This window comes from Giraffa tippelskirchi, chromosome 4 (genome assembly GCF_054371585.1).
Source record: "Giraffa tippelskirchi isolate mGirTip1 chromosome 4, T2T-mGirTip1v1.2.pri, whole genome shotgun sequence".
NCBI classification, from domain to species: Eukaryota; Metazoa; Chordata; class Mammalia; order Artiodactyla; family Giraffidae; genus Giraffa; species Giraffa tippelskirchi.
In genome coordinates, this window is record NC_137278.1 from 86,526,176 (window position 1) to 86,543,945 (window position 17,770).

At 34.3% G+C, this 17,770-nt stretch overlaps 1 protein-coding gene across 19 annotated transcripts in view; it reads right to left on the reverse strand.

Moving 5' to 3' along the window:
- Positions 1-17,770, reverse strand: part of BIRC6 (baculoviral IAP repeat containing 6) — a 212,332-nt gene that overhangs the window by 102,063 nt on the left and 92,499 nt on the right. For 6 of the 19 annotated variants that reach the window (XM_081590294.1, XM_081590287.1, XM_081590288.1 and 3 more), the window contains 13 exons: positions 17,359-17,578; positions 16,718-16,851; positions 15,711-15,848; positions 14,207-14,334; positions 12,158-12,289; positions 11,114-11,329; positions 10,155-10,338; positions 9,378-9,533; positions 7,510-7,643; positions 6,727-6,880; positions 4,135-4,251; positions 2,034-2,188; positions 1,420-1,546 (listed from right to left, as the gene is read on the reverse strand). In XM_081590294.1, coding sequence (XP_081446420.1) covers positions 1,420-1,546; positions 2,034-2,188; positions 4,135-4,251; positions 6,727-6,880; positions 7,510-7,643; positions 9,378-9,533; positions 10,155-10,338; positions 11,114-11,329; positions 12,158-12,289; positions 14,207-14,334; positions 15,711-15,848; positions 16,718-16,851; positions 17,359-17,578 — 1,995 coding nt within the window. The remainder of the gene's footprint in view (positions 1-1,419; positions 1,547-2,033; positions 2,189-4,134; positions 4,252-6,726; positions 6,881-7,509; positions 7,644-9,377; positions 9,534-10,154; positions 10,339-11,113; positions 11,330-12,157; positions 12,290-14,206; positions 14,335-15,710; positions 15,849-16,717; positions 16,852-17,358; positions 17,579-17,770) is intronic. The other 13 variants (XM_081590295.1, XM_081590290.1, XM_081590280.1 and 10 more) reach the window with 3 other exon arrangements.

The following is a 17,770-nucleotide window of genomic DNA, read 5'->3' on the forward strand; positions in this document are numbered from 1 at the left end:
GGGTGACATGATAGCATATTAAAGGAAGTTTCTCTTTATGGAAGTATTGATATTTCAAGATAAATTAAAAAAGGAATAACAAAATTAGACTATTTTCATTTTGGAACTTCCTGTGAATGGCTAGTAATTCTAGGCATTAATCATCAATGCCTACTAACAACACAAAAACAAACAACCTATGAAACTGCCTTTAAATAACAAAACAAAAAATCAGATTAAACTCCATGTCTAACTACCAAACAACCATTTTTGACAAAAAATTCTGCAAAGAATGGGGAAAAAAAGACATAGGAGGAATTTAAAAACATAATTAAAATGTGCAGACCCTCTACAGACTCTATCTCAAATAAACCAAAAAGTTTTGTTAACAGTTTAGACAATTGGAAATTTGAATACTGACCAAATATCTGATGACAGTAAGAAATAATTAATACTTCTTACCCTTGTTTATGTTTAATGTTTTTCACAATAATAAAGTTTAAAAAAGGGATGGGAGCAAAATTTATAACAATAATCATTAATATAGTGAAACAGATGGAAACCTAATAATTAAAGTAGGGCTGGCTCCTATAGAAACAATGCATATATAAGCAGACCAGGAGACAGCACAGCTGTCACTAAGGCTGAGAGACAGGCCATATGAGGGCCATGTGTGATGCACATCTCCAGAGAGAAAGCACCAGGAATAAATAATTTTTACTTTTCTTCAAACAGATTCCTGTAACCAGAGCTGAAAGCGAGTTCTATTCCTATCAAAGGATATTATTCAAGTCCTGCAATTCCCACATTTCTGCATTTCTCAAGAAAAGAACAAAATGAATGAACACAATTTCTACAAAAAAATTGACATCGTTCTCCAATCTACTAATTCTCCTAGAGTTACTGCACATTTAAAAAAACACCAGTTGCAAAAGAAAAGCTTATGGGAGCTTGATAGCCTTGCAATGCAGAGGACAACAGTTTGACGCCTGGTGGGGGAACTAAGATCCCACTTGCCTCAGAGGAACTAAGCCCACGTGCCACAACTAGAGTCCGTGCACTGCAAAAGATGCACAAGATGCAACAAAAATCACACAATGAAGACCCTGTGTGCCGCATCTAAGACCCAATAACTAACCCTGACACAGCCAAATGAATAAAGAATTAAGAAAAAAAAGAATAGCTTATGAACAAGACAATATTTTAAGGAAATACAATGTAAAGATTAACAGTACACTGTAGAGTTATACACAGACATAATACAGATCAGAGAATACAGCTTTCTGTCCTCTTTCCTGCTACTTAATAAGTTAGTATATTAAAATAGGTATTTTTTTTTTTACTAAAACATTACAACCATGATAAAGATTATTAACGTAATCATTTTCTTTTTAACTTACTTTATGCTATATTAATGATTTTCCTTCAAGTAAATCTTACCTTGATTTAATGTAATGACAGGTATTCGATTAGCATTATATAAAAAAATGTCTGCTCCATTTTCTTTGTTTCCAGATGAACTAGAATTCAGACTCAATGTGAGCCACAACTGGAGAAGTGATTCCAACTGAAAAGCAATGAAAATTGACAGAAAAGGTACCCATGATATTATGAAATAACATGTAAACAAAAAAACTTATGAATGAATCCTTACGATTATGAGTAAATAATTTGTCAATTAAATACTATTTTTGGTTACTTCAATTCAGGTGAAGAGCAAACATCTTAAAAATCTAGATCAAATGAAATTTAACTGAATTAAAATTTACAATTTACCTAATACAAATGTTTCACTAAATTAAAAGAGGTGACTCAAGTCTTTAAATACAGGTGTGTATATAATATGCAGTTAGAACTAAAGTAAAGTTTAAAATCATAAAAATAATAAGCTATCATTGATGAACTGTGGTTAATTAAAATACCTCCAAGATTTTTCCATCTGAGTATGACAAAGAAATCATCCCTGTCTAATTGAGACTGATCTTCCCAGTTATTTCATCTTTTCCAGGCCGGCAATAACATCTAAAAATACACCATTTCTCCTGAAGTCATACCTGAACATGATGGACTTGAAGCATGGAAAAAAGTTTGTTGAAACAAACATTTAACATTGGGACAGATGATAACTGTACAATAAGCTGGTTGGACTGGTTTGCTGCTTGTAAGCCCCCTAGAAGTGAATCATCTGTTCCAGTGGGAGACTGTGATACTGAAAATTAAACACAATTGTGATTTTATCACAAAGTAGCAGGAGAAATGTTAACTAGCTATTAATAAGTACAGTTAAATGAAGGGTTTTTTTTTAAATTAAAATTGCATTTTTTTTTAATGATTCAGAATTACATTATTTGAAAACATGGTTTTACAACATTACTTGAAAGTTAAAAATCACTACAAAGAGAAGCTCCCAAATTCACTGCACTTGTCCACCAAAGGGAAAGAACCTTACTCTCTAGCAACTTCTATCTGCAATTTTCTCCTAATTAATAAGAGGGAGGAAAAAAGGGAAAGAAAGAAGATCCTTGCCTATTTCTTGAGAAGATGGCTTTAGAAAAATCTAGACTCTAATCCACTGATTCTCAACCTTGAATGGCACATTAAAATTGTCAGGGAAGTCCTGAAAGTTCTGATGTGAGGATACACACACCAAACTGAGTATAGATTCATGGTGAGCAGAGAAATAAAGGGATGCTAAGAGAAGTTTCTCATGTATTTAGAAAGTTTTACATTAAATGAGGAACACAGTTTGGGGCAGAAGAATAATCAAAAGATAGACTATATCAAGAAGCAGAACACCACACCAATTCTTAGGTTTTTCTATTTTTTCTATACTTCCTCAGGCAAGAAAAAATGAAAAATGCAAACCAAAGGAATTCAACTTTACATAGGAAGATCTGAAAATCCAAATTTCTCTATTGAAATGAATTGTGAACTCTCCCTCAAAGAAGAAGGACATGACATGCTTCCTAGGTTTTAACTAGTATCCCTATACTTTTATTCATCACCATGCCCCACCACATTTTCATTTTTCTTGACCTAAGAAAAGTAAAAACATCACCATCTCCCTAGCACAGCTCTATCTTAAGGTAAACAGGCTGCTATCTTAACTGTACTCACGTGACAGAAGGGGATCTACTGAAGTCTAGCACAACATCGACAGTCAGCAAACCGTGTCCTACTGGCCAAATCTGGCAGGCCACCAGACTCTGTAACATGGTTTTCTTAATAGCCATAGCTATTCATTTAGGTATATGTTGTCTACAGCTGCTTAAGTCAGAGTAGAGCTGCAAAACACAATGCACAGCCCCAGAAAGCCTAAAATATTTACTATCTGGTCATTCACTATAAAAAGTTTTTCTTCTTTTGCTATAGATAATTAGGTATTAAGTCCTCTTAATTTTGTAGTTTAATCAGATCCATTTGGCCATCATCATGATATGTCTTTCATCTTGGTCTTCAAGGAAGATAAAGATGTTACTAAAAAGAAACCCACTTTATCATAAATTTGGATATAATGCAACAAACTCCTAGGCAGCTAGCTATGCAGGCTTACCCAAGAATTTCATTAACCACCACAAATAACAAAAACATGACTCAAGTTTTTGGACTGAACTTAAGAACACTACATGGAGATGTTCTGTTCCCCTTTCACTCTCCGAATTCATTAATCCTCTATCTTATCTCTCAACTTGCTACTAAATTAGCAAGGGAGAATTTAAATATCAGTCACTGATACTTCCCTGGTGGTGCAGTGGATAAGAATCTGCCTGCCAACGTAGGAGACACGAGTTCAATCTCTGGCCCAGGAAGAATCCACGTGCCGTGGAGCAACAAAGCCCGTGTGCCGCAACTACTGAGCCTGCACTCTAGAGCCCAAGAGCTGCAACTAAAGAGGCTGTGTGCCACAACTACTGAAGCCTGCATGCCTAGAGCCTATGCTCCACAACAAGAGAAGTCATCACAATGAGAAGCCCATGACTGCAAAAAAGAGTAACCCCTCGTCATTGCAACTAGAGGAAGCCCTTGCAAAGCAACAAAGAATCAGTGCAGCCAAAAATAAGTTTTAAAAAAATCCACTGTCACCGAGTACATCTGATGATAATCAAGAGATAAACTGTTAAGTGTAATACTCTAAGAGTGGTGACTTTTACATACATGTAGGAGATGTATTTGTTAATGCTTGTAAAATGGAATCTGCTTCCAGGGTAGACATCATTTTCAACATAAGTTCTGCTTGTTGTTCGAGTCCAACTTCTAGGCGAGCATCTAGGGCTACAAAAAACAATTAAAAGACAAAAGCTATTTAATAATTATTATTCATGTCCTACTTCCTACAACAAAATGTTGACATCTGAACCCAAACAGGGTGAGGAATGCATCTTCATGTCAGAACAAGCTGGCACGCATACCAGAGGTACAGCAGGTAATAATATCTGGGCAAAGGAGGCTAGAGATGGGACAGTGGAGATATAAAGAGAAGCAGACCAAGTAAGGGAAGTAATGATAATGGAAGCAAATAAATTAAGGATAATGAGAATCAGGCACCTCACTATCAAGAGAAAAGAGAAATATGAACAAAGGAAAAATGAAGCCTATGGAGTTAGATTACAGTTAGATTAACTGATGTATCAATGTGAACTTGCGGCACTCTAGATAGACAGACAAATACAGAAATAAATATAAACACAAATGTGTGTACACATTCCCTAGATTTGTCCATCAAGAGACCATGGAAACAGCCCCAAATTAGCAACAAGTATATCTAGTACTCAAATCTTGAAATCTTCCACTAAAAGGTTTTGAAATATCTTTTTTGTTCATGAAGTGGCTAATTCTCAGTCTGGGAAAGGGAAAGTAAATGATGAGCTTGGGGCATCTTGTTATGCCAAAAAACAGGGAAATGTTCAAAAAACAGGGAAATGTTCAGAGAAAGATGAGGACGTGACAAAAAAAAAAAAAAACAGAGATCAGTTTAAAGGAGATATCACTGGTCAAATCAGGGCAATTTGAGTATCAAAATAAATAATGATAAGTGAATTTACCTAATGCATAGAACTATACACTTAAAAATGGTTAAAATGGAAAACTTTATGTTCCCTATATTTTAAGACAAATAAATAATGGTAATAACAAATTATAACACACTGAATAAAAAAAGGAAACCACTGGTCTATTCAGAAGTAAATGAATAAACTATTAACTTCTTTTTAAAAAAACAACAGTTTCCAAGTATTATTCTGTCACTCCAACCAAAATTTTTTTTACAAAAGGGAAAAGAATAATTTTTCACTGGAAAATTTTGATAGACATCTCTTTTATCAAGTAATTAGACTGAAGACCATCAGCAGTGATCCAAATTAAAATCATGAGCCACCTAATAGGATGCAATAAGAAAAACCTGACACTACAGTTTCCTAATATTACTGCCAAAGTCACATAACCACAATCTAATCATGAGGAAATAGCATACAAACCCCAAGTGAGGGAAATTCTACCAAATAACTGGCCTGTAATCTTCAAAAGCATCAAGATCATGTAAGTCACCTCTGAAAAAGTGTGGCAAACTGAGTAAGACTGAAGAGATATGGTAACTATTGTTCACCCATGAAAAACACAGTTTGAACTGCACAAGTCAATTTACACGGATTTTTTTCAATAAATATATACTACACGATCCAGTGGCTGAATGCATGGGTGCAATGCATCCCAGGTGGCACTAGTGGCAAAGAACCTGCCTGCCAATGCAAGAGACATAAGACATTCAGGTTCGATCCCTGGATTGGGAAGATTCCCTAAAGGAAAGCACAGCGACCCACTCCAATATTCTTGCCTGGAGAATCCCCATGGGCAAAGGAGACTGGCTGGCTGCAGCCATTAAAGTCGCACAGAGTCAGACACGACTTAAGTGACTTAACACACACACACACACACACGTGCGTGCAAAACTCTGGAGAAAAAGAACCAACTGTAAAGTTACACACAGACTTTGAACTGTGTGGGAGTGGGCCCCTCTACTCCCCCATTACTCAAGGGTCAACTGTAAAATGCAATGCACAATTTTGTACTGGATCATTCTGCATAAAGGACATTATTTAAATATAACTGCTGAAACTTGGATGGAGTCTTAAAGTTAGTACTAATGTTAATTTCCTGATTTTGATAGAATGTGCTTCCTGATGTGTTTATGTAGAAGAAATGTCCTGCTTTGCAAAATAAAATAAAATAGAAAAATATCAGGTTAACAACTTTCTCCCAAATGGGTCAGGATAAAGCTGTTCTCTGTATTATACTTGTAACTTTTCAGTAAATGTATGGTTGATTCAAGATTTAAGAAAATATTTCATTGAAAAAAGAAAGTTATATACTCTGTGACTAGAAGAGTGCAAAATTAATACTCAACATGATTTCATTCTGCTTACAAATAAAATATAAATTTACTATTATAATAACAATACAAATAAAAGAAAGTGCAATAACAATAAAAATAATTAAAACCACTGGCAAACTCACACAACTCACAAGTATATTTTGCTAAGTGTTATTTTGAGAAACAAAAGATGGACCATAAATAGAAATGCTTCCAAACTGACCAACACACAGCTCTGAGTGCCAGTCACTCTCAAGGCACCTCTGCAATAATAAACTCTCTCAGCATACATTCAGGATCAAATTCTCAGCAGGCCAAGAATACACAAACTGAGAACTTGTTTTAAGAATAGCTTGTCTTAATAACAGTGCCTCACTTACCCTGAGACACTGAAACACTAACTGTCTGTGATCCATTCTTCTCTGCATTTGCTGGTGGCTTTGCTACAGGAATTCCAAGACCTCCAATGTACGGGTTGTAATTGTAGGTGCCATAATCAGCACCCCAATAGTCATACCATGTACTGCTTATTGGCTTAAAAAAATAGAAAAAACTGTGATTTATTTTTGACCCTCCACTAAGAGTAACATATTATTTACACCATCTTAACTCAAACAGGGCTACAAAGTAAACACTCCCCTTACCCTTTAAATTTTTAAAACATAAACTTAATCATCGACAAGAATGGTTCAGAATATTCCATTGTATCCCCAAGTCTAAAAAGACCTTATTTATTAGAATCTAGCATCTTAATAAAATCTCTTACAAACAAAATAAACTAAACTAAAGTATCAGAGATGTATCTCCTTTAGAAAAAGTAGCAGCTAGTAAAAATGTAGATTCTGCAATGAACTCAACCTGGATGAGCTTAAATGCTGCTTGAAATGTCAATACTCTATAACCATACCTTCTACGTTTATTAATGGTTCTTACTAACATTTAAGATAATATTAGCAGCTATATTAAAAAAATGATGTAAGTTCTCCTTATAACATTTCAATAGTACCATAAAAAAATTTACTATAGTATCTATAGTAATTTAATTTTGAGCAAACTAAATAATGGGTTACATTAAGTATATACTTTCCTCTTTTAAGTAATCAATAAACCAGAAGTATAAGATTAAAGATTTTAATTGCAAAGAATATTCTAGTGGATCATACCTTAAAGACTTTGGCTGCAAGAGGATCCTTTTCCAAATCAATATCTAAAGGATCAATGTCAACTTCCATTAGATCCTGAAGTAGCTCAAGGTCAATTTCTTTATCTTTTTCCAAAGAGGAAAGGGGAGGTGCACCTTCAAATAATTTAAAGTGATTTTTTTGGTGGAGTATATAAAATTTACCCATATATACTACTGCTTTTAATTGCAAAGCAATTACAGTTACTTTAATATAAAATGTTTCTGATATAGAAGTCTCTAAATTTTTATACTTGACAATTAAGCATAAGTAAGTACACAAACACATCACCCTATAACACACACAATTAAAAACACCAGTGCAATAGTATGTAACTTCCTAGGGGAAAAGACCATAGGATTAGTCCTTGTTGAATCAAGTTACATAAATTTTGCTATTAAAAATAATCATTAACCATTTCTAGAATGAACAGTATTGTTCATTTTATTGCCTACAACATATAATTCATAAATTACACCCAATAGTTAGGGAAAGAAAACCCATTATTAAAGTGAAAAGTAAAGTTTTCAGAACACTGCTAGTCACCTTATTTTTCTATCATGAGTTAGAAACTATTTTGCTCGCAGATGACTCCAAATGTTTGACCAGCCCTTTATGCCTTTCAACCTTTATCTTCCTTTCTTTCTCACCCTTTTTTATTCAACATATATTCATACAATGTCAAGAAAACATCAGCCTGCATTAGGGTTTGAGTATATGAAGATCAATAAAATAAACCTCTACCTTCCAATAAATTAACAGGGGTTCAAAGGTGAGGGTACACAACAGAAATTAAACCAAATACAGCATGGTAGCTGCTACTGGAGACAATCAAGGAAGTAGGTAGCACCAACAGCAGTCTCCAACATAGCTGGTGGTGATGGGAAAAGCTTCTTGGAGGAGCATAGCTGTATGTGAATCTCAGACAAGAAGTTCACTATGCAAACTAAAGAAGAAAGTCTACTCCAGGTAAAGGGACTATCAGACAGAAAGGATAAAATCATGAGAGAATCTAAGATTAAGTAATGAAACAAATAAAATGACTGTAGCACTGCAATATGTAAGGTAATAACTTGAACAGAGTCTTGAAAAGTAGGAGTACACCACAAAGGTTTGTACATGCTAAGATGTGCATTATAGTTTTGAAAATGCAGAAAACAAGGAAAGAAAAAAGACAAGACCATTAACCTTGCTGTCTTTACCACTGTGTATTTTTAACTGCTTTCTAGCTTGTAATTCCTTCCACAGAGCCAAGTAAGACTGTATCAAAATAACATGGACACTGTGAAAGGATACCATTTTATTAGAAAAAGCATGCAAAGGGCTTCCCCGGTGGCTCAGCGGTAAAGAATCCACCTGACAATGCAGGAGACAGGAGATGATTCCGGGTCAGGGAAGACCACACCTGCCACGGAGCAACTAACCCTGTTTGCCACCACAACTGAGCCTGTGATCTAGAGCCCAGGAACTGAAACTACTGAGCCCGTGCGCTGCAACTACTGAAGTCTGTGCACCTAGAGCCGGTGCTCTGCAACAAGAGAAGATATCACAATGAGAGCCCACACACCGCAATGAGGAGTAGCCTCCGCTCACTAAAACTAGAAAAAGGCCCATGCAGTGATGAAGAACCAGCACAGGCATAAATAAACAAATAAAAATTATTTTTAAAAAAAGCATGCAGAAAATCAAAGTAAAACCTGTTTATCAGAAAAATACTGATACAGTTACTAAGGCCAAAGACTTACTATAAAAATTTTACACTTCATTAATATTCTTAATTTTGAAATTTAAGTTCACATTTTAAAAAAAAGAGCTAAGGATATGTTTAGTTAAAAATGCAAAGGATGTACCTGTCATATCATGTGTCAAAGGTTCATCGATAGTTTCCAGCAGCTGAACTGAAGACTGCTGCAAGGAGTCGTCAGAGTCGCCGGCTGTTGCACCTACATCATCACTCACTGTTCCTTCCTCCATGGCTTCTGCAGCTACTGGAGCCAGCAATTCTCCTGCAGGTGAGAATATCATCACCTTAACTGTTTTAGTAACTAGTAAACAGACACTCAAAACATGTTTTTTTCATCTAGTATAGAGAATAGCATGTACACTCTACCAACCATAAAAGATTCTGAGGCAAATGAGTCCTCATCTATCCCAGGAAATGCTAGGGCCTTCCACTGCACTAACTTCAAATGCTAACTAGTAAAAACATAAAATGTGTGCCTTATGAACAAGGAGTTATTATCATCACTTTAAATATATTAACTCACTTATTCATCAAAATAACAATAAGGATGTTTTTATTATCCTCATTTTACAGATGAAAAAAACTGAGGAACAGGAAGTACCTTCCTCAAGCGCACCAAGAGAACTTGGAAGCAGCCCACTGTTGGTATTAATAAGGAAGCAGACTAGCTCCCATATCCCTGCACTTTATAACCTAATTCCTCCATAAACACTTGCATTTATCACAGGTGTCAACATAATTAAACACAGAAGTAATTCGAAAGGGTTGCTACCTCTGAGATGAGACATTTTGCACTTGTGAGGGGCACAGTTTCCTTTAATGATTAGTCAAGCATCGACAAGCTCATTTTGATATACCTTATTAAACATAAATCCTAACAAACCTGCTAATATATCCTGTAGCATACAAGTTAAGGAATATTGAGCCCAAGCACCACCCCAAGATATATCTCCTCTATTGAAGTCAGTTCCAACCAAAAGTAATAGCAGTCTTTCCAGTTGGGGTTCATTCACAATCTCACATAGATGTATAGTTGGCCTCGTGGCATTCGCAATGCGTGCAAGAACCTGTAATACATTTTACAAAATCACACTTAAGTAGCTATTACATGTTTTCTCCAAAAATAGAGCATTGAAGTAACTTTTCAGTGAGATATGCTTTTGATGTCAAAGTAATTGTTTGACATGAAATGCAAAGGAAATGTAATTTCATGGATCAAACGTTAAAATCCAGGTAAAAAAATCTGAGTTGAAAAGTTCAATTTCTATAAACAATGAATATGCTACAGGAAAGCCTTCGGGGCATTAATACAGCCTTCACTGCTATAATTTGACACTCATTTGTAGATTGCCTATCTTAAAAGAAAAAAGGTAGGCTGTACAGACATATCCAAGGCTTCCCTTATGGCTCAGCAGGTAAAGAATCACCTGCAATGAGGGAGACCTGGGTTCGATCCCTGGGTTGGGAAGATCCTTTGGAAAAGGGAAAGGCTACCCACTCCAGTATTCTGGCCTAGAGAATTCCATGGACTGTATAGTTCCTGCGGTCACAAAGAGTCAGACACAACTGAGGGACTTTCACTTCATTTCACACTATTTACATTTCAAGCCTATATTAATCTAGTTTTAATTAGATTAAAAATGTATAATAGGTCTCCTAAAAATAAGTGCCCAAGTATTTCTAAAATCTTTCAAGGCACATTAAAAAAAACTAAACTGCATAAAAGGAAAACCAAGCACTTTTATTTCTCTTAAAACTCAATTTAAACCTGTATTTTTTTCTTCATTCTTTTTCTTATTCTCTAAGCTTGTAATTATAAATTAGGCCTATTAGTTTACTTACCTTACAAACAAATAATAAGAGATCTGCATGGCATGTAAAATCCATAGAGAGGAGAAACAGGACAAGTTTCTGGACTACTGAAATACAACGTTCATGGGCCAGAGTAAATGGAAGTGGTTCTATCTCTGGACTTTCTTTTGTTGTTGTAACTTCTGTGTCTAAATTAGAACGAGACCACTCCGCTGTCCGACGTAACCGAATTAAATCCTTAAAGTGCTATACACAGAAATTGACAATATTTAAATCAATGTTTATTGAATGAAAATTCTTTCAATATGAGTTTATTTCTGAGATGAAAATATACACTCAGAAAACATACAACTTCTAAAGAACAAGATTTTTAGGCAAATCATAAGCTTCAAAAAGTAAGATTATTAAAAACTATACTGACAATATATACCTTTGTCTATTTTAGAATAATGTATCAGATATCTAGTAGAATTTCAGAAAGGAGGGATTCTATAAAAAGACTCTATTAGGGCAAATCTATTATTTTAAATATTACCAAAACACCCAAAACATAATCTTAAAAGGTGAATGGTAAAGAAACCTATACATACAAAGTATAGAGTATTAATTCATTTCAAATTTTGCTGGAATAATTGTAATCTCATATTTATAGAAACACAATATGCCAACTTGGTTGCTATTGAAATGCTATCCCCCAAGTTGAAAAAAGTCATTATTTTTAAAAAACTTTATTTAAAAATCACTGAAATTAATTTTCACTTAGAATGGACACATTAGGAAAACTGTATACATCCTGAATCCTTTTATCATCAATTTACTGGAACACAATCCACTTTTAAGAAAATACACTAGAAAAATACTTTAAGTCCACATTAACCATGTATTTCCTTGAGTTAAAGCTATCTTTCCCCCCAAAGAAGTACACAGGATAGATTTTTCTGCTGATAAGCAGAATAACATAAAGCTTCTTGATCATTATTAAAGATATTTAACTATTCAAATAATTTAAAATATTAATACTAAACGGAAGAGTAACTTTTCTAAGATAATTACATTAAAAAATAAAGATCATACCTTTGAGGTAGCCTGCTTTAGTTTTGCTTGTTCTACCAGAAGTTTATATGATGATCCTTTGTTACTCTGTATTTTTTCTTTTTCCATCTGTTCCACCAAAGCCTTCTGTTTTGCTTTTAATAAGTTAAGTTGCTTTAAAGAAAATGTTAATCTTATAGTCAGCAATGTTAAAAACAACAAAATAAGTTATTGTACTTCTCAGAATCCATACAGCAAACTAATGGACTAAGTAGTTTTCTGTAAAGTCTAGTCTTAACTATATTGATTTTTTAAAAATCACCTCCAAAATCCAAATAAAAGATCTCCCCATTTTGTAATTAAGAAGTAACCAATTTCTTATCCATGGAAGAAGAGAAATAAGTTGAATACTTTTTTATGTAAGCCTCTAATGAGACTGACAGATGGAATGTTTTTAAACAGAGAAAAAGAATTATTTTTAAATACACTAGGAAAATACTTTTACTGTGCAAGAGTCCTAGCTTGGCTTTTATGGAAATCTCCTTCAAGAGTAGTGCATTTTTTGGAATGTCTATGATTCTTATTAATTAATTAAAAATTTTACTATAACTATAAATTCACATGCAGTTATAAAAAATAATGCAGAGATCTCTTTTACACTTTATCCAATTTTGTCTAACCCATTTTGCCTAACAATAGTAAAATATCACAACAGAGTAATGACATTTTTACAATTCACCAAAGTTATTCAGATTTCAATGATATGAAAAAGCTTCACATCATTTTTCTTGCAAAAGGGCCAACGGTTGCTCATAGTAGAAAAACTCAGAAGTAAAAGCAAATAATTTAGTGCTAAGTCATGCTTTTTAAAAGACCCAAAGCTTTCACAAACTTTCAGAGCATACATGTTTTCATATAAAATCTCATTTCATCTTAAATTAGCTTCCCTGGTGGCTCAGACAGTAAAGAGTCTGCCTGCAGTGCAGGAGACCCAGGTTCGATTCCTGGGTCGGGAAGATCCCCTGGATAAAGAAATGGCAACCCCACTCCAGTACTCTTGCCTGAAAAATCCCATGGATGGAGGAGCCTGGCAGGCTACAGTCCACGGGGTCGCAAAGAGTCAGACACTACTGAGAGACTTCACTTTCTTTTTCTTTCAGCTTAAATCAATTATACGAATATTTTTAAGAGACATACTAAGCTCCATACTGGATATTAAAGATATAGTATATATTTCTATTTATACTGTAAGACAGAAAGGAAGATACATTTTAAAATATAACTATAATAAAGTACTGGCGTATTAAGAATCTGACATCAGCTATAAACTCAGGTTAACAAAAGAATCTCAACAGAAGAATACAATAAATATAACAAAAGGGAAAACACAGGATACATGGGGATATTTTATGGGATCCTAACTTAGAAACCAGGGAAGATCTCCTTGAAGAAGTGAATATGGACTAATTTCTGAAAAGTAAGTTCAATTATCCAAGCAAAATAGTAAATTAAATGTTTGGCAGGAGGAGAGGAAGGGATGAGGGAATAAGCACATACTAAAATAAATCTTGGATGAGAAGACTGGGTGCAGGTGGTCAAGGATCTCAAATTCAACATGGCTAGGCCAAAATTCAAACCTAAGAGTTAGACAGGCAGATGATAGATATGCTAAAGCCACGTTAAGGAGTTTTACCATCATTCAAAGATCACCTGGAAACCACTAAAAACTTAGAGGTGGAGTGATATGATCAGGTTTATATCTAAAAGAACTCTCTAGGGGCAGCATGAAAAATGAACTCGATTGAGAAAACAAAGGCAGATACGTCTTCTAACTAGGCAAATGATGGCTGCACTTAGAATAGTAGTATCAGAAATGTGAGGAGGTAGACAGTTTAAAAGAACTTGGCAAAAATCTGTGAACTATGTATTGTCGGCATCTTACAAATAAAGAAACTCAGTCTCAAAAGTGTCAAATAATTTCCCTAAATTAAGTAGTTCATTAAATAACATACCTAAGGTCTAATGAGAAGTCTATCTCATACAATGTCTCAAACACTAAAACAACCCAAGCAAAAAAACATTGAAAATTACCTGTTTATGATGAACTAGCTGCTTTCTTATTTTTCTGGAATATAATCTATCAAGGCTACTGCTGCCTTTGGAAGACCTACTTATGTTCTGGGTGTGCATATTATTGTTAATAAAACTCCACTGGTTACCTATAGAGCACGGAAAAGTTGTATTAATAATTATGATAAATGTTGATTTTAAAGTACTACTCATACCCAGAAAATATAAAATGATAAATGTGTCAGTCACAACAAAGCAGTTTTTGAAAAGAAATTCAGGAAACCATTGTAAAGAAACTGCTAAGAACATGTGATCTTAGAAAAGTTAACCTAGACCCTAAGTGACTTTAAGACCAGAGTTCTCTGTTGCTTCAATCTTTCCATTAAGGTAACAGTCAACTTTTTCCACAACTGTTTAAAATTAATCTTTGTAAAATACCACTTTGATAAAGTCACTCAAATGTAACAACAACAAAATGCTCACTATTGCCTATTTCAAACTCTATGCTTTTGTGCAGGTATCCAAAAAAAAGGATACTTAATCTGATTTAATGACTGTGAAAATAAGACTGGAGAGTTAAAAAACCATGCTGTATAGCTCTACTTCTTCTCATTCTGGAATGTGTCCAGACTATTCTATACTGGTCATTCTGTTCAGTTCAGGCTTAATCCCACATGTCACCAATCCTCAATGATTTTTTTCACATCTGCTTAATCTAATGACAGCTTTTTCTGATCTCTTATTATCCTTTTGTCAAGTCAATTCAAATTCTTCAGGCCTTAAAAAAATGTCTTCCACTAATGTGTTTTCATAATACTAAATGCTATGAATAAAACTAAGGCTTCACATACTATCTGTTATATTCCAACTTTACACGCAGTTGCATTTATGTCTTACTTCTAGAGTCTATAACTGAGTAGTGACCTACAGATATTAATATACAGCACGGTTTAAAAACAAATCCTCGTGCATGAAAAGAATTCCCCACCCTATTCTCAAACAATGTGTATCATAAACAACTGATTTACGTATAAAACATCTCAATAGCCCTTTAATAGTATAATCGTAATAATTTTTTTAAATTCCAAATTTTATGGAAATTCTTGTCTGTATTTACATATGTTATGTAGCTGCTTCATAAATTCTTGTTAACTTGGAAATCAAGAAGAAAATAATTTATCTTACACTTTGATTTCCTTTCATTTAAAAAATTTTCTGTGCTTCAAGCTTATGGAGATTACAACTCACAGAAATCAAGGAATTTCTGTATCTTAGCATAAAAGTCATTTGCAGTTAATAAATAGAAACATTTTATAACAGTAAATGTAAATACCATAAAACTACAATAACCCTTCACAGACTTCCTTCTTATTCACTTCACTTAGATGTATGTTATTCCTGGTAAAGTTAACTAATATCTTACATAAATTACATATAGCTGGAATCTCCAGGCCAAAGTCAGTTCTGGAAAAATTGCATAGTCATTCAAAATCCCCACCAGCAGATTATTATAAACTTCTGATACCTGTCATAAACCTCTCCCTGTCTTTACCATTCAATGGTTTCTTTGCAGCTGCTGCTTCATCTTCTACAGTTGCCACATAATCCAGCAACCTGGACACGAGCATAACAACCCAACTGATCATGGGGATATCTAGTACTCCTGCATAGAAATGAAAGGGGGAAAAACAGTCATGTGACCCTAAGAATCCTAATGAAGTCTGGTAAAATAATTATAAAATTAATATATTTTATAACTCCAAAATACACCATATAATTATCAACACTAATATTTATTTACAGTAAGCCTCAAAATTGAAACCTGCGGCCACAAATTGAGTAACACATCAAATCTAATGGAAGATTTAACAAATCTTCCATGGTACAAAAACAGATTCATAAGCATAATTTGAATCTAACAGCTAATAACTTACAGAAAACAAGGTATAAGAAGCTATTCTTAGACTTAAAGGGGGCTGAAATTTAAAAAAAAGCTCTCAATTTATAAGTCATATAGTTTTACACTGTTTCAAAGTTTTTATTCCAGTAACAATTTTCTTGCTCAAACGAAGCTCATTATCAATAAGCAGAACACAATGCTGCCGAAAAACTTAAACATAAGAGCTTGATTTTAATCACGATAGTATGAAAACAACATACACAATAATTTCCAAGTTCAAAATTCACATAAAGAAAAGGTAACACATTGAAAAAGCAGTAACCACATGGCAGTCAATCACATGAAGGCTAGTCATTCTAAAAAGTCTGTATCACAAAAATATCAACAAAATGTGCAGCTGCTAAGTCGCTTCAGTCGTGTCCGACTCTGTGCGACCCCAGAGACGGCCGCCCACCAGGCTCCCCCGTCCCTGGGATTCTCCAGGCAAGAGTGCAGGAGTGGGTTGCCATTTCCTTCTCCAAAATGTGCAGCAAAATGAATATTAAAATAAATATTTCAGAGTAGATAGTTTATAAAAACAGTATTTACAGGAATCTTATGTTTTTACTCAAGAACACTAATTTAAAAAATACCTTCTGTCCTCCTATGCATGGGTAACTGTGGCTGAAGAGGTGACAGTAAGTTATCCAACAGATTAAGTAAGCTTTCTAATACTCCACTATTACTAAGTGATCTCTGACCAATGCAGGAAAGTAACATGAAGACCCTAAAAAAAAGAAACGATACAAATATAACACTGAGTATGAATCAATTTAACATTCATATTCAAAATAATTCACACTGCAATTTAAGAGAGTAATGATAGACTATTTGGTTATTAGTAAGATTTATATCTGGAAGCACAATGTTAAAAATAGCTCTTTTTCAGCTATTTGCTTATATTTTCTATTTTTATCCACAAGAAATCAGGTAGAAACAACATTATCACAGACTCAAAAAAATACATTTGACACACGTAGTAATAGAATCTGATAGGAAATACTTGTAAACACAAATCAATAAACTTCATAGATTCAGTTAGGAAACTAAAGAATATGGTTCAGTTATATCATGTAGAATCTTCTTCAGTATCCCCTTCACCGGGCATTGCTCAAACTCTGAAAAGACAGGCTTAACTTTTCCATACTCAGTACCCACATACACAACATTTCCAATTTGAACACTGTGGGAATAAATCACTAATAACAAATTAATCCAGCATTTTCTGACCTACCTATCCTGTGGAAAGATGAGAAGCTGCTCAGAATTGTACAATTCCTGAAGAACATTAGAAAGAAACTGGCCCCACCATCTTTCACCACCACACAGTTGAACAAGTAGAAGACCAGTATGCAACCGTATCTTTGGGGTTCCACTGATGCACAGGTGTTTAAAAAGCTCTTCACAGGCCTGGGCATGGAACGTACTCTGCAAAACTGCAGGAACAGAGTGTCCTATTACAAGAAAGAAAACAGTAAAATTTCCTATTTAAGAGTATGCTGTAGGATCAAAATCAGCATTCCCAGATAGGCTTTCCTCCTTACCAGCAAAATCTGGTCTATTTATTTTCCTATTTATTCCTTATATGTGGAATTTTAATTGCTAAATATTTGGGAAAAAATTAGCAACTACATCAATTATACTTC